This window comes from Scardinius erythrophthalmus (assembly GCF_964197995.2).
Source record: "Scardinius erythrophthalmus genome assembly, chromosome: 2".
NCBI lineage: Eukaryota > Metazoa > Chordata > Actinopteri > Cypriniformes > Leuciscidae > Scardinius > Scardinius erythrophthalmus.
Window position 1 is genome coordinate 12,164,441 of NC_138222.1, and position 26,104 is coordinate 12,190,544.

The following is a 26,104-nucleotide window of genomic DNA, read 5'->3' on the forward strand; positions in this document are numbered from 1 at the left end:
AATGCAGAAGCGTGTTAACTAATAGATTCTCCTCAGAAAATACAAATTGTCAGATAAAAACAGATATCATGCATAATGTGTGTGGATTTAGTTTAAAACGAATCAGCGATGTGGGTTGACGGACAGTGTGTGACGTTAGCTGATCCCATTAGCCTCTCTTCTCACTGTCATCGCTATCCTTATATATAAACTAGCAAAGGCCAAACCTAGAAAGAAAAAATTAATAATCAGGTTAATTTGCTCTTTTTGAAGTATAGCAGCCCTCTGGGCATGACTTATTAAAGTTTTAAAACCGAATTAACTCATGCAGCAGGTGATGCTGAACTTTTAATTGCTCATAACAGTGGGCAAGTGCAGGGTTTTTTAAATTAATAAACAATATTAGTTACTGAAATAATTCATTGATATTGGAGCACGTTATAAAACTCTGGACTGAATTTTTACATGTAGATCTGCTTTTCATGCTACCAGACACTCAAACAATTATCAACATGAATGTAATGTATCATGGGTTGAGATTAACTCAAAAGTGTAGGTATTAACTGCTGAAATATCAATCTGGATTCAGTCATAGATACTGGATAGAAAGTGATGGTCAATACACACAAAACTTGAATCAAGTCCAGGCATATTATTCAAACATGTTATAGTTTGCTCCATTATTGTTTTGTCATAAAAAAAAAAAACGATAAATAAAATAAATAAATGTATATATATATATATATATATATATATATATATATATATATATATATATATATATATATATATATATAAAATAAAAAAATAAAATATATATATATATATAAGGAAAGCACTTTTTATGCATGATTATATGTGTAAATATTATATACTTTCTTTAAAGGGGGGGTGAAATGCTCATTGTCACTCAATCTCCTGTTAACCTTGAGTACCTAGTAGTATTGGATCCTTCATATCTCCAAAAAGTCTTTAGTTTTATTATATTTATAACTGAAAGATAGGCTGTACCGAGTCTTTCCGAAAAAAAAAACGAGCGGCTGGAGGCGTGCCGTGTGGGCGAAGCTAAAGCTCTGCTAACGCGCCGAGCCAGTAACAACACACAGAGACAATAGAAGCAGTTTTACTCACCGAACCTTTATCATTGTGACTGCTCGATCCTTAAGCATTAGACGATCTGCAAATCCGTCGATCTGGGCTTTGTTTATAAAACAATCATCGTCAAAATGCAGGGAACAAACAGTCTACACCTCCGTTTATGCTCAGGAAAAACAAACTCCATCCACGGGTTCCTTAACGCTGGGTTCTTTGGGAATCTGTGCAGGGTTGTCTTGCCCTGGCATCCAAAAACACACTTCTTTGGTGACATTGGCTTCCCAAAAGCCGGGCAGGGCGCTTTGATGGCGAACTGCTTTCGCTCTCTTTCTCTGGTCTACGAGTGCACGCGCGCCCGCGATCTTACCGGAGAAGTGCCCTTAGGACCCATATAAGGAAATTCCGTTACATCTGACGTCACACATACCCATACTCGAAAAAAACTTTCCGAAACTTGTGACAAACCGGAAGGACAATTTTTTGCCACAGAAATACTCCTTCAAACGTACAATTTAATTTTTGAAACTTTGTCCATGTTTAGCATGGGAATCCAACTCTTTAACAGTGTAAAAAACTCAGTATGCATGAAATAGCATTTCACCCCCCCTTTAATTACTTCATTAATTAATTAATTGGGCAGTTCTTTGCCAGAATTGTCAATTGTCACTTTACACAGTCAGTTCTTGAAATGGCATTAACTGTAATTAACTGTAATGTAACAGATAATGTAACAACAATTATAGATTGTTGTAGATGTTCTGCCCACCCAAACACAGAGCCATTAGGATCACATCACCCTGCAGAACAAGAGTGTGTGCGCGCGTGTGTGTTATTTCCTGAGTCGTAGGCCTTACCCATAATTTCTCCAGTGTCTCTTCTGTTTGCTTATTGCTTTGCCCCCCCCCCCCCCCCCCCCGTTTCTGTGTTTATTAGCACATAATCTCCCTTGGAGGCTCTGTGTATCACAGACTCCCACAGCCCAGTCAGATCATTTTAGCCCTTTATTTGTGTTTGGAGGACTGACAGCAGTTGCATCGGCAGATCATTCTGTCTGTTTACTGACTTCATGCATATACAGTTATATTGAGTATGCATGCACTTAGGAGCCTATCATGCATGCAGGTGGTATATGTATGTAATTTAATTGCAACTTTTTGCAGTTGAATACAGGTTTTGATTTTATTGATTGTTCGGCAGCTCTACTTCGTAAAATCAAAATGTATTTATTTATTTATTTATTTGCTTGCTTTCATCTTTGATAATTGCACTATGTAAACCAATTCTGTTTCTGGATTTATGGATGAGCAATTACTGGAATGAAAACAGTTTGGTGTAGTGATGTTTCTTGTTTTCCTCGGGATGATGTGGATCTGTACTTTATAAAGCAAACCTTCCATTTCAGCATTTTAAAGAGGATCTATTATGCTTTTTTTTTTTTTTTTTCATTTTCAACTTTCTTTAGTGTTTAAAGTTGCTGTATGACGATGAAAACGTTCTGCTAACACAACACACTGATCCACCGGCCAATCAGAGCAAGGAGGGAGGGGCTTCATAGAGACTAAACGGAGATAGATATATATTTAATATGCATATTTGTCAGATGTTTCTATTTTTCATGGTAAACTCTGGTAAACTAATACAAAAAAAAAACACTTCCGTTACTTAAAAAGAGTATACGAGTATAAGAGTATAAAAAAAATGAATTTCGTAACTAATATAACAAACTAAAACTTAAATAAAAATTTATTTAAATATTTTAAAGCACACAACAAAATAATTCTAAATATTAATACAAAATATAATAGTATCTCATTGATTCTAAAATAACTGTTGTTACTAGTTGTTACATGTCTGATATAATAGCAGTAGGCAGTGAGATCATATTTTTTTGCGCTTGAACCTCTAATAATAATTGTCACAACCCGTATCAATCTAGGTGAAAAAAGGATCAATTTGCAGCTGTTTAAGGGATTATTTAGAAAGAACTAGAAACAAAACACTCTTTACTATCAAACAAGAACAAAACAGTCGGGTATAACGCAATGAGAACTGACCATGAACTGAATAAAACACAAAGTTTAAAGGAACAGTTCACCCAAAAATTAAATTTTCCCATAATTTACTCACCCTCAAGCCATGCTAGGTGTATATGACTTTCTTCTTTCAGATGAACACAATCAGAGTTATATTGAATAATAATCTGGCTCTTCCCATCTTTGTAATAACATCCTACGTCATACGTCGGGTTAGACAATCAAACAATGAATAACCAAGATAACTAAGGGGCTGTTTACAAGACACAGTTTTCAACAAAAAACTTTTTGTGCGTTTTGGCCGTTCGTTTACACGACAACGTGTAATTTGGGTGCCTGAAAATGCAAAGTTTTGAAAATGGGTTTCAAAGTGTAAGTATTTGAAAACGGTCTCAGTGTAAACAACAAAAACACGAATCTCTGAAGACGAGGATGTCATGCACATGCGTATTACGTGTTCAGTCTATAGTGTTTCATCGCCATCTAATGGCCAAGCAGCAGAATACAGCGTTTTTAGTCGTTTTCGCGGATCCTTGTGAATGGGGATCGATAATGGTGTCGTCTGTATGCGGAAAACTCAAAGGAAAAACTTCTCAGTTTTAAGCATATCGTTTTTGTGTAAATGCAAGAAACTGAACTAAAGTAGTGCAAACCCACCCAAACATACAAAAAAACACAGATAAACCCTGACAATAATAATAATAACTGACAAAACAATAGGGTTTCTTGCACTTCTTAGGCCGTGTGTCCACCAAAGCGTTATTAGCCAGCTGAAAACGCTAGGCGCTCTGCTAAAAACGCTCAGCTGTGGGCGCTTGAGAGCGTTTTGGCAGCGCAGCGTTTTTTCAGTTGAGACGGTTGAGACCGAGACACTTTGCTTGTTATGATACGGAATATCCGCGAAATCTTACTAGTATCTCATTTCACACATATTTTGTTTCTGTGTTGGTTCTATATTAAAATGTCAATACAATGTAATGTATTTTATCTGGCTCTTGATTTTGTTCCGTTATTATTCTTGTTGTTGTCATCTGTTGACGTTGTACAAGCAGAATCATGTGGCGGACGCGGTTGGTCGGTGTGGTATTAGTCCCGCCCCTCCTCCACTGTGATTGGACGGTTGGGTAAAAAGTGACAGTGATGAGCGCTGCGTTTTACCAAAAGTTGAACATTCTTCAACTCTCGCCGACCAGTAAAAAACGCCGAACGCTCAGCGCTTCAGCGTGAAAAAGACGCTCAGCGCCTCGTTACGCTCATGGCGTTTTAAAAACGCGGCGCTCCCATTGAAAACAATTGAAAAAACACGCCAGCCGTGTTAATATAACAAAAATATTCATTGAAGCCCTAATAATACTGACTAAAACATTAAAGGGATAGTTCACTTTGAAATTAAATTTCGGTATGTTTTAGCTTACCTCAAGGGCATCCAAGATGTAGGTGTCTTTGTTTCCGCAGTAGTTTCAATTTTGATATTTTTAGGTCAAACCGTTCTTGTCTGTCAGTCATATAATGCAGGTCTATGGTCACTGTCTCAAAGAGCATGCACAGAGAAGTCCAAATTAAACAATTCCCCATCGTGAGTACACATTGATGGCCTAAGACACGAAACAAGCGGTTTGTGTGAGAAAACGAACAGTATTTATATCGTTTTTACTTCATGTACACTTTCCGGCGCTTGCGCAGACAAAGCCAGAACGCGCGCACAAGTCACACAACAGGAAGTGCGCGCGCCTTCAAATCACTTGGATGTGGTTGTGTAGAGGTAAAAACGATATAAATACTGTTCGTTTTCTCACACAAACCGCTCGTTGCGTGTTTTAGGCCATAAATGAGTACTTACGATGGGGAATTGTTTAATTTGGACTTCTCTGTGCATGCTCTTTGAGACAGTGACCATAGACCTGCATTACATGACTGACAGACAAGAACCGTTTGACTTAAAAATATCAAAATTGAAACTATTGCGGAAACAAAGACACCTACATCTTGGATGCCCTTGAGGTAAGCTAAAACATACCAAAATTTAATTTCAAAGTGAACTATCCCTTTAAGGCTTCATGTTTGAATTTCTAATAATGCTTCTGGAGAAGGTTTCTTTGCAGTCTCTAAGGTTATACTAAAACGTGTGTCACCATCTGATACAAATAAATGTCTGCAGCAGAATACAGACATCCCAACCTGCAAAAAGTCATTTCAGGGAGGTACCCCCCACCCCTAAGAATACAACTTATTCTCACGTCTGAGAATATAACTGTGATTTTGTATCTGTGGGACACTGCTTGCTTGATTTTCATTTAAACAGTTTGCTGCTTGATAAATGTAACTACTTTTTCTGATTAAATATTTATTTCTGATCATAATTACAGAAAAAGTGTATTTTTCTGATTTAAATCTCATTTGTTGTGTTCTCACTCAAATTTTTCCTGATTCCAGAATCTTCCTCCTCGGGAAACGTCTTAATGGACACAACAACAACACGCACCACAACTCGCCCTGCTACCGTCACCATGACGACCACTTCCACCTCCACCACCACCACAACCACCACCTCAACCAAATCACCCGGCACGACGACGACGACGACGGCGACACCGGTCACGCGGAGCACAACGACAGACCGCCAGCCTCTTCCCGAGGCCTCCATGCGCTCCGTCCCTTCCTCTGTCCTGCCCAATATCGCTGTGGAGTTCTGCAGCCCCATCACCGACTCCACCCTCACCTGGCCCAAAACACGACAGGGTCAGGTTGCCAAGCAGCCGTGCCCGCCTGGAACCATCGGTAAGTTGCTTTTCAAGGAATCACCTGTCAACAACTGCTTTGATCTGTTTACTTTTTGCAATGGTTGCTGTTTTCTACATTATATTTAGAGTTAGGTTTGGTGAATTGCATTTAAAACCGTTAGGGGGTGTTTGACCTGCAAACATCATCATGATTATTATTTATAATGATAGTGCATTTGTAATAATTAATGATAATTGTTGTTATTATTATTTCACAAAACACTCTATATTGTCCCTGTGTTTTTAATTCATAGATATGCATTTACATTTAATCATTTAGCAGATGCCTTTATCCAAAGCGAATTACTAATGATGAGAACAACAGAGGCAATCAAACCATCAATAGGGGAACAACAGTAGCACAGTACATGTTGCAAGGTTTTTATTTATTTATGTATTTATTTTTAACCCTTATGTTGTGTTCAGGTCATTTTGATCTGGAGAGGATTTTCTTTTTCCCGAAAATGTTAGTTAATATTATTGCAATGGACTAAGACTTATTGACTTCGCTCACACAGGGTAAAACTACTTCCCAAAATTGTGGGGGGTAATTTGTGTAAATTTTTGGGATTTTTTTTTTTCTTCACCTTGTTACACTTGTTCCTGACCAGAATCCAAGCTACAAAAAACAGCTATAAATCTCTCGCCACGCCACACCATCACTAAATATTTGACTCAATCCCCCCGCCAACCCGTCCTCCCTCAACTAGGACCGGCCCTGCACCTTCATAGATAATAACACGTGAGATTTAAATAATATTTTGACCTCTGAACTTGGTTTCGATTTCAGAAAGCTGGTCACCTTAACCTAGAACATGCTAGCAATCATATAGTGACTCCTTGACCAGTTTTTACAAAGCAAATAAACCCGTGTTACTACATGTTTAACACCTTGTTTTGGTAACCCGGGTGTGTGGTTTGGATTGTATTTTTTTCTCTCCGTGGTTATTAGTCAATCTCTGGATGTGCAGCAGATGCACAGCGTGAGCACAAATAACACAAACGCAGCACATGCATCAAACACGCCACAGCTCGCCGAGAAACATCCTCCCTTCACTCTCTCTCGTTCTCTTTCTTTTTGTCATCTTCTTTCACCTCTGTCTGTCTGTTTCCTCTGGTTTTCTTTCCCTAAATTATATTTCCCCTCATTTCTCTTGCTGCATTCTGCTCACATCAAAACATTTCCCGTCCTCCCGACTGCAGACTGGCTGGTTTCCATGGTTTCGGGTGATTGGCAGTTTCTTCATGATTAGTTGTTTGTTCTTGAAGTTTTCAAAGCGCCAGACTGGAGCTGCAGTTGGAGGATTTGTCCTCTGGACATTTCTTAGAGTAACACGTGTCACATTCACATATTCCTAAACTCATTAGTCAAAACAACTGCAACAAAAATATATAAAAAAAAAAAAAATATATATATATATATATATATATATATATATATATATATATATATATATATATATACACTACCATTCAAAAGTTTGTGAAATTTAATACTTTTATTCAGCAAGGATGATTTAAATTGATCAAAAGTAAGAGTAAAACTTTTATATTAAACATTTAATTTGCTTTTGTTCCTCTCTTGTAAGTCTCTTTGGATAAAAAACTTCTACTAAATTATTGTAATTGTAAAAGCAAATCCATAAATGTAAATGTAAAAAAATATGTATATATAATAAAAAAATAAAAGCAAAAACAAAAATTATGTAACACAATTTGCATAAATTACTGTATATTGCATAAATCTAAAAGTATATGCATAAATGTAAATAAATAAATAAATACATTCATATATTGTAATAAAATCAAAAGCAAAAAAGTTATGTAAAAAATCAATAAATGTAAATAAAAAAACAACATTCTAAAATAAATAAATAAATAGTAAAATAAATTAAAAAGTTATGTAAAACAATTAGCATAAATTGATGTATATTGCATAAATGTAAATTAATTAATTAAGATTATAATAAAATTAAAAGCAAAAAAGTTTATTAGCTAATTAGGTAATTAGCTATTTTTACAAGGATTAATACATTGATGCAATGTTACTTTTATTATAAACATTCCCCTATATGTAGACTAATGGGCTTCATGATTTGGCAGAGCTATTTTTGGGGGTTCAAGCACGAAGTGCTGAAACCCTATTGTAATTGTCCTGATTTTTATTTTTCTTCTGCTGTAAAACGAATCATGCAGACCAAACCGTAAGTGCTAGAGACTTGAAACTTGGCCCAGATTGGCCAATAGGTGGTGCTACAGCGACCGGAAGTGCGAAACTGCTCATAACTCCTAGACCGTATGTCATAGACTCAAGTGTCTTGTATCATTGGAAAGCTGGACTCCTGATGAACAAAATGTACATCTCCGGAAATATTTCCGCCATTTTGAATTTTTTCAAAAACCTACTTTTGCGAACTAGTCCTAGGTTTCTTGCCCGATCGGAACCAAACCAGTGCAGAAAGGTTCTATGGAGTCTGAATATCAATAATTATCTAAATAAAGTTGAAATTTCGATTCACGGTCGCTAAGGGGCGCCAAAACGAACGTTGTGGGAGGAGCCTATTTTACTAAAATAGCTATAACTCGAGAAGTAAATGAGATATCTTCACCAAACTCGGTACACATATGTATGAGTTCAATCTGAGGTCACAGTAAAAAAAAAATCGCTATAACATGAAAACAAAAAGGGCTATGACCACTTGACGGTTAGTCCGATTGACTTGAAAATTGGTATGCAGTGTCTTGGCTCAAGGTGCCATGTATATATTTGAGGACACTGGCGTATCTCGAAAAACATGGCCGCCATCAGCCAATGAAGTTTGAGCACCTATTAGACAAGGTTTTCGGAGGCCGATCAGAACGAAACTCGATGGGCATGTTCGACTCATGTCCCTAGAGGTCTGTAAGAATTTTGAAAGAAATCGGCCACTAGTTGGAACTAACGAGTTTTACGGCTCTATAATAACATGGTGTTACACATCCACACAATATTCATTCATCATTTGATAGATATCCTCATACTGAACAACTTTGCCTCAAGAACCACTGCTGTCAGTCAAACAGTTCATTAAATATTTGCGAATATATTAAAAACCTATTTTTGTGAACTAGTCTTAGGTCCCAATCGGAACCAAACCAGTGCAGTACAATTCTCTGGACTCTCTAGATCAATAATTATAAACATATTTGAAAATTTTCATTTGTTTGGCTATAAAAGGGTCATTTAGAAAATGGGTGTGGCAAAATACACTCAAAAGCCTATAAATCCTAAACGAAAATTCTAAAGAAGCATGCAAAATTTAATGGAGATCGGATCATAGGTGGCGCTATAACTTTCGAAAAGCTATGAAAACCATATATTTACTATGTTAAATTGCCTGTATTGGCTGTAAATGGACTTTTCCATCTATGATGTCTGTGGTCAAGGGCGTAGATTTGGTTTGAACATTGGGGGGGTTGAAGTTTGGGTATGCCTCCTGATATTGTGATCATGTTATAAATATTGGGGGGGTTGTAATGCATAGATTTAAATATTGGGGGGGTTATCTCCCCCCCATCCCCCCCACAAACTACGCCCTTGTCTGTGGTTAAATGCTTGCTAAATAAAACTTAATGTATTTTTACGCATGTGTGTAGGCCTTAAAGGCCTTAAATGCTTGAACCACGCTAAATGCTGCTTGCAGCTTTCATTTTTTTATTGTTATCATATGAATAATGCATGTATTTCTTTATTGAACATTGGTGTCTTTAATCAAATTTCTGTTGTCAGTGTTTTTGTCGGGTCTGGCAGCAGCAGGACATCTGGAGTGTGTGAATGTGTGTGTCTGTGAGTGATCACACCTGAGTGCTGATAGAGTCACCCGAGTGGAAGAATATGACATTTTTTTTCCCCCCGTTCTGTCCTTCTAATTAGAGCTGAGAATGAGATGTCTCCCTCCACGAGCATTAATTGACCTTTACCACTGCACTTCAGGGAACACACACACACACACACACACACACACACACACACACACACACACACACACACACACACACACACACACACACACACACACACACACAAACACACACTGCAGTGATTTTATCTCCATCAGAGGAAGTAATTACACATTCTTTTATGATCACAGACGTTTGATCACAGTGTTTCTTGTCATCTCTAGATAAAGCAGTGAAGGACGGGACTCTTTTAATGTTAATATTTATGTGTTTATGTTCCTATAACAAAGCATGATATGAACACACAACAGTGAAAGGCAGAAATGACTCATTTCTCTGTGCAGGGACGGCCATGTTTGCCTGCCAGGGGCCCGAGGGACTGTGGGACCAGCAGGGGCCCAACCTCAGCAACTGCACCTCCACATGGGTCAACATAGTCAACCAGAAGGTTTAAGCACACACACACACACACACACACACACACACACACACACACACACACACACACACACACACACACACACACACACACACACACACATACAATATAATAATAACAATTATTAATAATATTATTATAGATAACTGTTATTATTATTTATATTTTTTAAGCTATATCGGGGCTAGAGTTTTTATCTTAGTGATTTTGTATCCCTAAAACTGCGTCCCAATATCCTTATGGTTAAATTGACTGTAAATACACTTTTTAAGCTTATAGCCTTGATGGTTACATCCCTGAGAAACTTTTATCTAAAATGACTTTCATAGTATACTGTACATCAGCGGTGCCCAATCCTGCTCCTGCCGATCAACTGTCCTGCACAGTTCATCTCCAACCCTAATCAAACACTCATGGATTTACTGGGAATCAAGAGACCCATGACCTTGGTATTGTTTATCGTCACGCTCTACTGTTTGAGCTACAGGAACACTAACACCTAATCTAACACCTTCAGTTTTGCTGACTGCCAGAAAGCTACATTTTCATGCAGCATAATCATTTTTAGTTGATCAGTTCATTCAGATAAAAAACAAACATTCAAAATATATATTTTTTGAAGTGAAATGTTTTGTTAAAGGTGATGTGTGCAGTTTGTGCTATGTTAAACACATTCTCTTATGCCAGCTTAATACGCAAAGACAGCGGTGACTAAGCAAATTGTTGGTTGAACCCCCTGAAAAGTATTACAGTGTAAAACACACACACACACACACACACACACACACACACACACACACACACACACACACACACACACACACACACACACACACACACTTATGAACTCACATTCACTCCAGTTTGTGTGATGAGTTTTGACTCAGTGTTCACTGTGTGTGTGTTGTAGATCAGAGCTGGTGAACCTGCTGCCATAATCTCCCGTGAGCTTTCCGAACAGACCAAGGGCCACATGCATGCGGGGGACATCACCTACACTGTACGGGCTATGGGTCACCTCATCGACCTGCTGGACATCCAGCTCCGGAATCTCACCCCTGGGGGAAAAGACAGCGCCGCCCGGAGCCTCAACAAGGTACTGTGTGTATCATACAACAATAAAATATCAAATAAATTCAACATTTATCAGTCAAATGTCAAGTAAATTTATTTCTATCACGCTTTTCACAATACACATTGGTCCAAAGCAGCTTTACAGAAAATCTTGGTGATGTTGATGTAAGGGATAATGTACATCCAGACGGTTGTTATCTCAGAATAAACCCCCGACAGGGTGATGAGGGCACCAGCGCGAAGCGTCGTTATATATAACAAATATAAACTTTGTCATAATGAGAGGATAATGATAATTTGCTAGCATGCAGAACCCCCTTAAAAAACACCTGAGTTTTTGTTCAGTACTAACTCTGATTGGCCATTGCATTCAAGAAATCAACAGATATGCTTGTGATTGGCTACATTTCTTAACACTGCTAAACATGCTGAAAATAGAAACCTGTGACGCTCTCCAAAGCGCAAACACAATATGCACTACATCGTTTGGCAAATTTGTTTAGCCAATAAGATATTATTACGGAGAAAACCGATCCTAGAACCAGCAGTTATGGGCAGCTTTTCCCTCTAAAAGCAATCAGAAGCAAACAAAGCAGAATAGTAATGGATGCACAGTTAGCCGGTCATTATTACAAATATAAACCCCGACGGGGTGATCGAGACCCTGGTGCAAAGCTCATTACACAGCTACTTACCAGATGCATAAATAAAGGGACATGAAATATTGATCTGAGTTGAAATTATTCTGTTATGTGAGACGAAAGAGAGCACAGAGTGTACAGTAGCAATGAATAAAATCTCTGCTTCATGTTGGAGTCCTGATCAATCTGTCAGTATTTATCTTGTGATAATGACCGTCTGACTAGTATTATCCTGCTTATTACACGGCTACTTAAAGGTGCACTCAGACATTTTTTTCTCATTAGTGAAGGAAGCAACTTTGGTTCTCTTATTTGTAAAACAGTGAAAACATACAAAAATCTAAGGCTGCATTTACACTGCAGATGCCCACTTCCGATTTGTTTTGACTATATCCGATTTTTTCAGACCTGCTTACATCTTCTTTTCAAAGTGATCCATATCCGATATCTGCATTTACACGATACACTGGGCGAAAAAACCGAAGGTAGTCGTCTGACCCAGATAAGCTTAGGCCGAAAAGGAAGTAAAATGGCGTGATCTACAATAGACGCAGATGAAATGATAATACAAGCTTTTTCCTTTCCTCACCATCTTTAAAGGTCACTGTCTCTTCGTCCCAAAGGCTCAAAAGATAAAACTTAAGCATAAATCCACTTGGTTGAGCCTTCGTCCTTCATTGCACCATTGAAAAGAGTCATGTGATGGCTGTTAGTGTCCACCTGAGTTGACGTCATTTCAATGACATCGCTTTTTCAATGAGGTATAAACTCGCATTAACAGGGCAATCCGATCTGTCCTCTTACATAGCAGACGCAAATGCATGTGTCTGGTTCATATCAGATTTATTTCCACATATGAATGAGGCCTGAAACTGATCTAAGAATATCGGAATCCATGTGTTTTTTTCCTGCTGACACGTTTGTGGGTCATATCCGATCTGTGTATGATGTATATGGTGACTTTCTTCTTTCAGAAGAATACAATCGGAGATATATTAAAAAAAATGTCTTGGCTCTTCCAAGCTTTATAATGGCAGTGAATGGAGGATGAGATTTTGAAGCCTGCAAAAGCATATCCATCCATCATGAAAGTACTCCACACGACTCCAGTAGGTTAATAAAGGCCTTCTGAATTGAAGCAATGCATTTGTATAAGGAAAATATCCATATTTAAAACTTTATAAGCTAAAATAACTAGCTTATGAATCTCATAAGCGTCGTGGAAGACGCCCTTTGAAGCTAAACAGACGTGTATGGTTGCAAGCCACAGCATGATGGAACCTGTGACGATTAGTCTACTATTAAAGCATTAATTTGATGTAAAAAATAGGTCTACATAATATTCACAGATGCAGTTCATATAGGACATAATGTATTAGCCCCAACATTTAATAAATTTTTTATATCACAGTTCTGACTTGGACTTTATAACTTGCAATTGCGAGTTTATACAATTCTGAAAAAAAAAAAAACACAATTACAGGACATAAACTCGCAACTCTGAGGAAAGAAGATAGAATAACAAGTTTATATCTCGTAATTCAGATTTTTCTTCAAAAAAATGTGAGAGATAATCTCGGAATTACCTTTTTTATTCTTTCATTCTGTGGCCTCTATAGACTGCTACTGCAGAACGATCATTTTCTGCCACCACAAAAACGTCATCACAACACCTGAATGGTGATGTTAGCATGTTTCTAAGCTAATAACACAATGCACTAAGCAAATATTGCGTAAATTTGTCCCTTTTAATCAATAGTTTACAGAACTGAATGAAAATCCAAGTGTTCTCTAGCATATCCTGCCAAAGTGCTGCTAATTTAGCAGAATATCCTTGAAAACTTGCCATTAAGTGCATTTGAATGTCTTTCAGAGACTCAATGCCATGAATCTCACAAGCATTGCCAAATACAGTACATTTCTCTTCCTCAGAAATGTACATTGAATTCAACATGGCAACTTGTATACTGCGTCCAGGTGGACATAAAAACTTAACCTTGAATAAAATGGGTAAAGGCCAGCCAATCAGATTAGAGCTGGTGGAGTTTGTGAATTTTACATGCAAAATGCATCAAACTGTTCTTAGACGTGCCGCCTGAGGCTGAAAATCAAACTAGTTTGATGTATCCGGACTCCATTGGACGTCATGACACATAGTCTAGACCAGTTTAGATGTGATACGTGACAATGGTTTGGAAAAGCTAAACATAACTTATTGTTATTATTTTTTTACTTTACCAGAAGACAAAGAAAAAAAAAAAGAAAAAAAAAGAGTGAGCAAGATAAAGCGTGAATGAGAAACTTCCTCTTTGATGCAGTCAGTATGGAGAGCAGGAGGAGGAGAGCAGTGGGTGTTTTTTTAATGATGTCCGTGTTTGTCAGGATGAATGATCCCCTGTGTTTCTCCTCACAGTCAGCCGTCCGTTTAAAAATAGGTTTCACTCGGGCGAAGAAAAACTCTCACCGTCCTGAGCCTCCTATCGCTCTGAGGACAGTATGCGGCATGAATAATCACTGCCGTTATTAAAGTTTCTGTGGAGTTAAAGAGGTTCGCTTTGACGTTATTTTCTCCAGATTTTCTCCGTGTTGTTTGTCGTCACACGCTGACGTCTAGATCAGACACTCAGTGAACAAAGACGATTTATTTAGACATTGTGTGCGAGTGTTGGTGTGTACTAATATTACACAGGGTCCTAAATTAACAATCCCAGGAACCAAATGCCAATAAAATTTGGATTCAGTGAGAAAATTAAATATAAGGTGATAACTTTAGGAATGGCAACATTCACAAACCATGCAATTAATTAAAATGTTTTAACCCTATACATATTATATTAAGTCAAACTTTAAAGATCCTTTATGCAAGCAAGTGCTCAAGGAGTATGTTTACATGTGGCTTCAACAACCAGATGCATTTACGTTTGTCCAGTTTCATCTGGAATGTTTCTCAGACCAACTCCTGAAGTGGTTTGAGTGATCGGATTTAAATCCGTCTTGAAAGCATTTCAGATGGCATTTACACCTGGGACCCTATGTGCACAGGAATACAACTGGAAAGTTTGGTGTATGTAAGTGCTGCTGAAGTGGAGATTTCTGGCTCAGAGTATGAGAAAAAACCCATTTTGAGAAAACGGCCTTTAAAGATTTGTATTGTAATTTGTGTACTTTTTTAGTGGAAACAACTATTTACAGACAAAATATCTTATCAAATCATTAGCAATCAACAATACAAACTAAAACACATCAAAATTTATAACACAGCATTTATGGCCTTCAACTGAACTGAACCCCAGTAAAAAACAGTCAAAAACACACTCTGGAAATGTCAGAGCACGTCACGTGATGCATCTGAACGAATCACGTTGTCAGAAATTGACATCAGCCAATGAGATTTCGCTTTTAGAGTTAAATGCCCCATTGTACTTTCACGATTGGTTGGTGATAAAAAGGAAATTACCATATTTGGATCCGACAACATTGTACAGGAGAGATAGAGCTTTCCAAAGGTATATGTGATGACAGGGTGCAGACAGTGATCGCAGAGCAGCGGGATGATTTAGAACACCAATTTTTTTTTAATTTAGGAGAAATCTACAGGCGCAAATAGACAAAGTGTAGTAAAATAAAGACCTAAATGTGTATTTTGGACTTTTTTCACCACAAGTCTGAAAGAAGACATGTTATTGAAGACAAATAGTCCAAAATCTCAAAATTGACTAGTGAAAAAAAAAAACAATGCTTTTGCCTGCCGTGTCTCCCCATAAACAACGTGGTGCAGGATGTGAAAATGATAACTGCGTCGGGCTAAAACTAGCAAAAAACACTGCGTTGCCCCGCATTGTGCAGAGTGTATGATAGGGCTCCTGGTCTTAAAACACATGAAGTGACCAGGCCCCGATCCTTTAGAACTGCCATTGTTTTCTGTAAAATAACACAATTATAATTAAATTGTTTGCGTTTTGCTTTATGCGTTATAATTGATCAGTTCATGCATTTCCTGGGAATCAAACCCAAGACCTTGGTGCTTCTAGCGGCAGGCTCTACTGTCTGCGCTAAAGGAACGCTCAAAATTAATTAACTTGGCTGTAATTTTCAGATTGGGAAGCCCAACCATGGAACACAGACACCTGTTTTAACGCATCTTCTGTGAAATTCACACTTTCTTTCCACCCACATTTCTGCAAACTTCACTTTCCACAGCAGCAGTGATCAGTGTGCGTCACACTCACACCTTTTGACGGAGGCCGTTCTCCTCGCCTTCATGCTAATTAATCTAAGCGGTAATTTTAAACCCAATCTGCCTTTGAATTTCACAGCTGGTTGACCTAAACTGCTGTGAACGCAGAGGTAGAGCTTCAGACTCAACCAACATCTGCTTCAATACATAGATCACTGATTTAAAACATATCAGCTCTGTTCAGAATCTAGTGAGCCATCTATTGCCACTACGTCTTAACAACATTAGCAGCGGCTTGTGCAAAAATATTGAACAAAAGCACATTAGAGACTCTGAGACTTAGCTAACAATATGATACAAACAAATATTAAATTGTGCCATTTTAATTACATGGATCTATTCTTAGTGTTAAATTTGTATTTTTCATATACTATTATGGTGTTTATTCATATTTTTAATTAGCTTTTATTTTAATATTTTCAATTTTAATTTTGATCATTTTTGTTGTATGATTGTCATTTTTTATTGTTTATTTTTTTTATATTGCTATTTAACATTTATTTATTTTATTTCAGTTTTAGTAATTTTAGTACTTAAACTTCATTTTCTTTTTTTAAATTTTAAGTTTTAATTGCATGGAATTTCATTAAAATGTTTTTTTTTTTTTTTTTTTTTACTATTCAATGTAAAAAAATTTTTTTTTTCAGTTTCAGTTTTAGTAATTGTAGTATTTCAGTTTATTTAATTTAAGTTAGTTACCAAGGCAATTGTATTTTTTTCATCTAATATTTATTTCAAAATGACTTTTCATAGTTTGAGTTAACAATAACAACACGGATTCAAATGACATGTATTTATAATCATTCTCCATGTTCAAAATAGCATACTAAAATACTACTCTTGCTATTTCTGCAGTATATGTAAGCGATTCAAATTATGCCAAATCTTTGTTTAACTACTAAATTAGCGAAAGAAACTGTGCTGAAAATATTATTGCACAATGCAATGCTTTTGACTTGACCTTTTCATGCTATACGCATCTCCTTCTTGACTCGTTATTTGTTTGTCCTGCCAAATATAAACATAGTTATTTCCAAAATGCTAACTGGATGTCACTCTGGATTACTGAAATTATCATATGAGAACATGGCAGGCAGGTATCCATTACTTTCATGTGCTTTTCAGATTGTAAAGATAGGCTACAGACGTACACTGTCAGTCGAGAATCCCTTGATTTTGCGACATTGGGCCGAGCCAAAGAGCTTTGAAACACTAAAAGCAAGATCAAGATACTTTACAGAGTAGGGAACCTGAAGAGGCGCTAACAGGAGCTGCTAAAGACTGAAAGTAATGTGCTGATCTGCAGGAGAGCTGTGATCTCAGACAGGTGCTGCTAAAGATGGCTGCCGTCACACAGAATCATCCCGCATTAACATTCGGGCACCAGCAGAGATGGGACGACAAACCTGCCTGCTATTTATTTTTATCTGTTCCCATCCCTCGCTCTTCCTCTGTGAGACTCAATAATTAATGGACTACAAACACACACACACACACACAGGCCTCGCTGCTCTTTACTCATGTGGGGACGAGAAGAGTTTGTGCAATCACGACTACAATCAGAAGCTGTCAAACTGAAGGCCCGGTTCTTCAAGACGGCCTAAACCAGATTAAAAACCTTTTACCCTGTCTAAATGTAAAAACATGAAATGTTGGGATTGGGAATGAGCTTGGTCTCCTTGAGTCTTGCTCTCATTGGTGACAGAAGGGGTGTCATGGCATGAGTGAAATATATTATGTCAGTGTTTAATAATAATAATAATGATAAAAAATAATAATTATTATTATTATTTTGCTGGAAATTTGTCCCAATTATTAATAAAGTAATTATTAATAAGTTTCTTTACTGTTACTTTTGATCAATTTAATGCATGAATAAAAAGGACTCCAGACTTTTGAACGGAAATGTTATACATAACCTTAGAGTAATATGTCTTTTTGATAATCTATTGAAATAAATATTTATAAATGCAATAAAATGTTATAAAAGGTAATTCAATTGCAGATCATTTATTTTTTCTTTCTTTCTTTTAGAACTTGCTGAAGATAGAATTATTTATAATAAATCAATGACAACCAGGGCAAAAAAAAAAAAACGTTGCGTTACGATTTTAATGGCAAGCGATTTGTTTGTCCGCGGCAGACGTAACATGACAACAAGACGTGTCAAAATCACAAACCAATCACAAATCTCAGCCAATCAGAAGAGAGTGTGGGCGGGCTCTTTCTGAAAGTACATAATCAAATGGGGTAACTGATGCAATCTTTGTCATGCAATACACTTATTTGTTAAAAATTTGAACGTTCTGAAGATGTAAGGAAGATGTGTTGAATCTGTCAGCCGCTATGTTGCATAAATAGATATAGTTGATAAAAATATAGTTGAGAACTGTAAACGTCCGGTTGCACCGTATTTATAATGCATAATGTATATAGAATTGATCAAAATGAAAATGTCACATACTCCAACAAAACAGCAGTAACCAGCCCAAAAGTCTGTAAGAATAGGGTTCAGTGTTCAGTATTACTATGCAGGCGGTTTCCGTATTGATTTTTCACAGTGTTTTTCCTGTACATTTCTCTACAGATTTTTCTACTAATTTTTTTTTCTTACAGTGTACGACACTCTTTTGAGCAGGCCATTTCTGACATGTTGAAGTTTTTGGATCTGTCTCATACATGCAAAAGTGGATTAATCTTTTCCTCTGGGTTCAGTAGGATGTGATTTATGTAAATGATGCGCTTTCAAAGCCTCTCTCACACCAAACGCAAATGACACTTTAAATAGAACAGAATAGAAACTATAGATTCCCATGGAGCCATTCATAATGGGGATGAACATTCACTTTGTACAATTCACTTGCACATCAACACAGATTCTGTATTCATTTAACATATTCAATAATACAGAAAGGTGCATTAGATTGCATCAAGTATGGGACAGAATTTGCTTTTGTTCAACCCAGTGATTATTTGCTTGAAGATGCTTTGTTGTGTTTATTGTGTAAGTCCTTGAGAGTGTCAAATTTTCTTCTTGATACTAAAGCAACTCGTCTTCTTTGGGTTTTCAGCTGCAGAAAAGGGAGCGTTCATGTCGATATTTTGTCCAGGTATTTTTCCTCTTTATATTTATACCACTTTCATCACATCTGCTGTGGCTTCCATCCCACTGTGTGTGTTTGAGCTCATGCTTTTCTCTTCATTTGCACTTAAGCCATGTTCCCCATGTTTTTGTATGGTCATATTGTTGTCAAATGAGGCCTTGACATATTTTCAGCTTCACCTCTGCAAATTACCCATAATCATCCACACACTCTTAAACACTTCTATTTGAAATAAAGAAGTACACTGTAGCATGCTTTTAATTATTATGGTAATAGTATACTTTAAATGAATGCAGGCTACTTAACACTCTGACACATAATTGCATGTTAATTGCAATTAAAGGAAAATGTATTTTAGTTTCAATTTATATTAAATGCAGTTATTGACATTTAGAGTGATTTTGTGACCCATTTAAGTAGGACTTAAATTACATCTTTATATGTAAATTTATAATTCTATTTTCTTTGAAATATGATTAGTGTACAGTAGAATATTTTAATGTACTTTCTACTGAAATATGTATGTCATGTATTTAAATATATATTTTAAGTGCACAATTTTGAAGATGAAGTTACAGTTCAGTGCATTTAATATATGCACACTACAGTTAAAATTATTATAATTAGTACTTTACATGTGCTTTAGTATGTTAATCAACACATCAAAATAAGTGTACTTGTTTAAAGCACCACAAAAGATTAAAACATAATGATTTAAAATGTACTTTAAAGTAAAAGTGCACTTTTTAAGTGCAAAGTGCACTTTTTTAAAGTGTACCCTATTGAGAAAAAGTATACTTTATTGTATTTGAAATGTATTCCCTTTTTCAGTAGTACATTGCAGATATACTAGCAAAACAATGTACTATCTTTAATTATATTAAAAGTATATTAACATTATGATTTGACCTATTTTCACAATACTTTTAAATATACCAAACTTTTAACACTTTAAAATAATTGTATTTAATAATAAAATAATTTAAAATAATGATTTAGTATATTTTCTAAAAATATATTTTAGAAAAATATACTTGAAATGGAAATTCAGTTTATGTTTTAAAAGTGTATTTATTTGCACTTTATAAAAAATATATTTTAGGTATATTTTAACTGTGTGCTGGAAATGATCATTGTAACAATGCATTGAAAGTATACTTTCAGAGTACATTAGTATTTTGTTCAAAGTATAGCTAAGTTTTATTTATCTAATAATGTACATTTGTTATTGAAGACAATGTATGTAATTTGTAGTATTTGGAATAAGCCAAAGGTATTAATGGGCCTATACTTTCGCACTACGAAAGCCTCGTGGGCATGTGCGCCGACATGTGCCTTGTGGACCTTTCCTGATCATGTCCCTCCTCTCGCTCTCCCACCTCACTTCCTGTCTAGTTACTGTCCTATCCTAATAAAAGGTGGAAAAAAATGAAAAAAAATATATAAATACACTTATGGTATATTGCTTGTATGTTTCGAAGACACTCGTATACTTGTAACACAAATAAAGTACACTTTAATATCTCTAATCAAGCATGTAATGAGTCCCTACACAGGCATTTACTTAAAGTATACTAAGTATACTTGAAGTTGGTCCAATTTAGTACACAAAATACACTTAAAGTTATGCTTTACTACAATTGAATTACAACTAAAATATACATAGTACAAAATTAGTTGTTTATAAAATAGTACACTTCAATCTTTCATTTTTGGTTGGACTATCCCTTTAAGTGTTAAAAACAGTCTCCTCAAGTACACTTAAGTGGCCTTTTATTTAATTAATATTATATTATCTGCAAGTACAGTTTTTAATGTACTTTTAAGATTTGAAGTACACTACAAGTGCACATTCAATACAATTAAGCAAACTTAATCAACAGTTATCAGTCAACTACTAACCTAACGCTGTAGCAAAATCTACTTTTGTTCACGGCCTCATTATTACCCATAGTTTTGTAGGTTTCATTTTTATTTTTTTGCATCAACGAGAGCAGCTGTACTTACTGTCATTTAAAGTAAATTAGTTTTAGCTCTAGGTCACTTTTTTAAGCTATAGGTTAGAATTAACTGTATTTAACATTAATAATAATAATAACAATTATAAATGTTTTTTGAGCAGCTAATCAGCATATTATAATGATTTCTGAAGGATCATGTGACGCTGCAGACTGGAGTAATGATGCTGAAAATTCAGCTTTAACATCACAGGAATAAATTAAATTTGTAAATATATTACAATATAGAAAAAAAAGTTATTTTATATTGTATTGACATGAAGGTTTCAGAAAGCACAGCTGGTCTCAGATCAAGTCGCCTGCAGCTTTTTACTTGGGCTGCCTGCACCCCCGTCAGGTCATGTGATTGTCAACTTTCCCAGCATGCACTTGACGATTGTTGAGTAGCTATCTTGACCCATCAGAGGTGGCGGTTTCTGCCTTCAGCATATGACATTGATGAAGTTTACCCTGAATGTGACATGTGAGGCGAGTGCAGGCGATGCTTTTTTGTGTGTTAGTTCAGATGTCAAAGATCATGATGCTATTGAAGATGCTGCTTACTTAGCCTACTTCTTCTTTATGACTTAGTAATGCTGCGTTCACATTAGAGCTTGTATTTTAAATCCGAATCTGTATGGTGGACTCTAAGTATTACTTGTGGAAGTGATGGTGTTCAATTTAGTGGGGGGTATGTAGAATGTAGTTATTTTCAAGCATTTTCAAGCCAATGATGTGCAGGTAAGACCACTCCATTCTCATTTGCCAATGTGTGTGCAAGCGTGACCTGGAAGTATACAATGTTTTTAGCAAAGTCAGTATGCCATGGCACTCTGTGAGGATTATTTATCTTGAATTCAGTTTGTTTTGTAAAGTAATTGGCAAAAAAGTGACAAAAAGCCACATCTACTGCAATGTTTAGTTGCGCATATGCTGTCTAAAAGTTTGTGGAGAGTAATAAGAAGAAATGAATACTTTTATTCAGCATGGACACATTAAATTGATCAAAGTAATTTATTATGTTACAAAAGATTTCTATTTCAAATAAACAAAACTTTTGAAATTTTAAACTTAAAAGTTTAACTTAATTGTGTGTTTTTTCTCGTAATTGCAGTGGTCAGCATATATATATATATATATATATATATATATTTCAGATCTCATGCACAACATGGTTAAAGCTCTCATCATAATGAAAATAATTAAAGCTGCATCAAAAACTTCAATAAATGTATGCATCCATTCACATGTGTGATTCAGGTCACATATGCATGCCGAAGATTTTGGGCCCTTATCATACACCAGGTGCAATGCAGCGCAAGGCGTGACACACATGTTTTTTGCTAGTTTCAGCCTGACACAGTTATCATTTTCACATCCTGCGCCACATTGTTTAAATAGCAAATGCATTTGCGCCCATCTGTGCGGCCATGGGCGTGCTGGTCTGAAAAGAGGTGTGTTCACATTGGCGCACGTTGGCGCGCCAGCCATTTTTCCTGTCGTTAAACTAGCAAACTTTTCGGACACGACCTAAGTGAACTTGTGCCATGCACTTTAGACCATGCGCTTAGATCGTTAAAATAGGGCCAGAATTGAATCTGACTAAAAAAAAAATCATAATTGCGAGATGTAAACTCGCAATTGTGAGGGAAAAAAAGTCCGAATTGTGAGATAAAAAGTCCCACCTACCTTTTTAATTTTATTTTTCTGTCAGATTGTTGAGCGAGTGAAAATATATATATGCTAAACTTATACTAAAGACTACTGGCTAGTTAAATCTAAGAATTTACTAGCCAATGGCTAATATTGATAGACATTATTTAGTCGCCCAAAGTGAAGATTTAGTCGCATATGCGAGTGATTTACTCGCATTGTAGAGGGTTGCCTTTCTTTAACCTTTTAATTATTGATGGAAACTGAATTCAAGTTTTGTTCAAGCAAGCAAACCAAGTATGAAAACATCACACAAGCATGAATTCTGCACAATACATAGTATATGTTATTTATGTCAGAAAACATCATACATACAAATCAGAAAGGCTTTTGTCTAAGTACTATAACAGATTCTAAGAATGTAATGAGTAAATCAATGGATTTGCTTTCACTGCTCAGTAGAAGAGAAAGTACAGTAATTCTGGACAAGAAGACCAGTGTATTTCCACTGAGAGCTGAGAAGTGCAGAGATTTATTTTTTCTTTATTATATTTGTTTCGTGCACCAGCGCAGTGTTTGACTTATTAATAACAGTGATGGATCAATAACCGACCTGATCCGAAGTTAAGAATAGATTTCTTGCGCGGTGTTCAGAAACCAAAGCCCTTCACGAGCTCCGTGTATATCCCGGGTACACAGTGTGTTTTTCTAAGGGGAAATGAGTTTGATGTTTAAACTATTGATGCCCTTTCACGATCAATAAACGACCCACAACAAACTGAGCTGCATCAGATGTTGTTCTGATGGAAAGAGATGTTTATACACTTGGAAAGCTCTTGCAGGCACTGCCGCCTGTCAAGATGAAAATTGTATTAAAGGTTATTCTATATATTTCTCAGTGTGTATGTTCACAAACAACAGCCTTCTTTTTCAATTTCAATTACTATTTAGAATATGGGATTATTATTATTATTATTATTATATAAAAATGTAGTTCTGAACAGATTTCTCAATTTTTTCACCATTATTTAGCTTTCTAATAATTGTGGAATTGTTTGCTGTGTATATTGTTGACCATGTGATGAATTGCTTAAGCTTTGGATAAAAGCATCTGCTAAATATATTTTATATGTACATAGCAACTATTTTCTGTTGCACTTAAATAGCTACTCAAATGGAAAGTTTCATCATATAGAAACTGTGTTCTAAACCCATATGATTTTATGATATGATACCCATATTATGATACACATACAGTATGATAAGGATTGCAAAAGAAGAAATGTTGAATAATGTTTTCCCAAGCAATTATAAGGAGACCAATTTCTCCTTTTGCAATTAAAATGTAAAGTAATCAAAATTTTGGAGTAGTCATTGTAGGGAGAAAAAAAAGAGATGCACACAGATTCTTCAAAATGTTTTTTATTTATTTATTTTTTTATCAGTGACAATGTATCATGTAGGCATTATTGTGTGAGCTGACTTTTTTCTTCATGACTTTTCAATTTGCCAGTAAAGCACTTTGAATTGCCATTGTGTATATGTGCTATAATAAGAAATTGGCCATACCTGTATTGGCAGGTAAAGCAGGTGCTTTTCTCTGCTGCCATTAATAAAGTCATTCCTTACCCTGTGGGAATGAGTGAATGTCTGTGTTAGACTGTGCTGAAAAAAACATTATCAAAAATACATCATAACACAGCTCTTATATTTTAGACACGTAACCGTCAGTGCAGAGAGGGATTTAACCATGATGTGAACATGTGAAGTGTCTGTTGGCTCTCATGTAAGCCTGACATTGATGGACTGAACCCTGACCAGCCTGTTGGCCACCTCTGTTGCAATGGTCAGAATATATATATACAGTATATATTTCAGATCTCATGCACAACATAATTAAAGCTCTCATCAAAATGAAAATAATTAAAGCAGCATCCAAAACTTCAATAAATGTATGCATCCATTCACATGTGTGATTCAGGTCACATATGCATGCAGAAGATTTTGGGCCCCTATCATACACATGCGCGACGTTAGTGTTTTCTGCTAGTTTCAGCCCGTCATAGTTATAATTTTCACGTCCTGCGCCACGTTGTTTAAATGGCAAATGTATTTGCTTCAATCTGTGCGCCCATGGGTGTGTTCAGGCGCATTGTTGGCGCGTTGCTATTTTGAGGATACTGAAATCGACTGCGCCATTGACCAACAAAAACCTGGTCTAAAGTCAATGGCGCAATATTTTTTTGTTATTTAAAGAGCGCATTAGTTATATGCGCCTATAGGCGAGTCCACAATGCTCTCACACTGCTTATTACACACACAGGGACGCGCAGCAGCACACAAACATGCCAAATATAAAAAAATAAATAAAAGGATTACAATGTAAGAGATTATTGTTGTGTACTTGAAGATATGGTGGAATCCGGTTTATCCCGTAGATGGTCTGCTCGCTCGCTTTAACCTCGCGCACGAACAGATCCGTTTCCTCGCTAGAGAAGCATTCAGCTTTTTCGCTTGCAGATTCCGCCATGTAAATAGCGAATCCGCCGTGGCTCGAGCACAACTGGCTTTTAAAGGGAATGGGAGATGAGACTCGGATTGGTTTTGTGCACTTTGCGCCCAAAACACACCTATTACTCATTAAGAAAATAGGGACAACCATTTTACACCATATGCCGGGTGAGCTGACCTTTTTTCCCATCTGTAAACTAGCAAAAGTGGATTCAGACACGACCTAAGTGCACTTGCGCCATGCGCTTTAGACCATGCGCTTATATCATTAAAACCTTAGACTGATACTAATGCACAAGCTGTAATCCTATTGCTAGTGTCCACCTTTCATTGTTTGCGTTTCAGCAAATCACCGTGGATGAATGCGATAACGTGATTAATATTCATGAGCCCCAACAGCTTGCTGTTAGGTGTTAAAATCGGCATGAAATGGAAGTCGCGATTGGCTTGTTTCCTCTATCGCATCGTATATCTGAGTAAAACAGCTCCAGGAATGAGAAAAAAATGTAGGGCAGGACTTGATTTCGTCCTAGGGAATTGATTGGATCATAGGAAGTTGGGCATTGTTAGCTAAATGGAGTTTGCAGTCAAATGTGGAGGGTATTTAGTCCCACCCTCCGAA

General features: G+C 36.4%; 1 protein-coding gene across 1 annotated transcript in view; it reads left to right on the plus strand.

Moving 5' to 3' along the window:
* Positions 1-26,104, plus strand: part of LOC308687291 (adhesion G protein-coupled receptor L3) — a gene marked incomplete at its 5' end in the record, with an annotated part of 274,566 nt that overhangs the window by 168,843 nt on the left and 79,619 nt on the right. The window contains 4 exons of the mRNA XM_081359704.1: positions 5,541-5,885; positions 10,171-10,274; positions 11,176-11,361; positions 19,289-19,327. Of these exons, the coding sequence (XP_081215830.1) occupies positions 5,541-5,885; positions 10,171-10,274; positions 11,176-11,361; positions 19,289-19,327 (674 nt within the window). The remainder of the gene's footprint in view (positions 1-5,540; positions 5,886-10,170; positions 10,275-11,175; positions 11,362-19,288; positions 19,328-26,104) is intronic.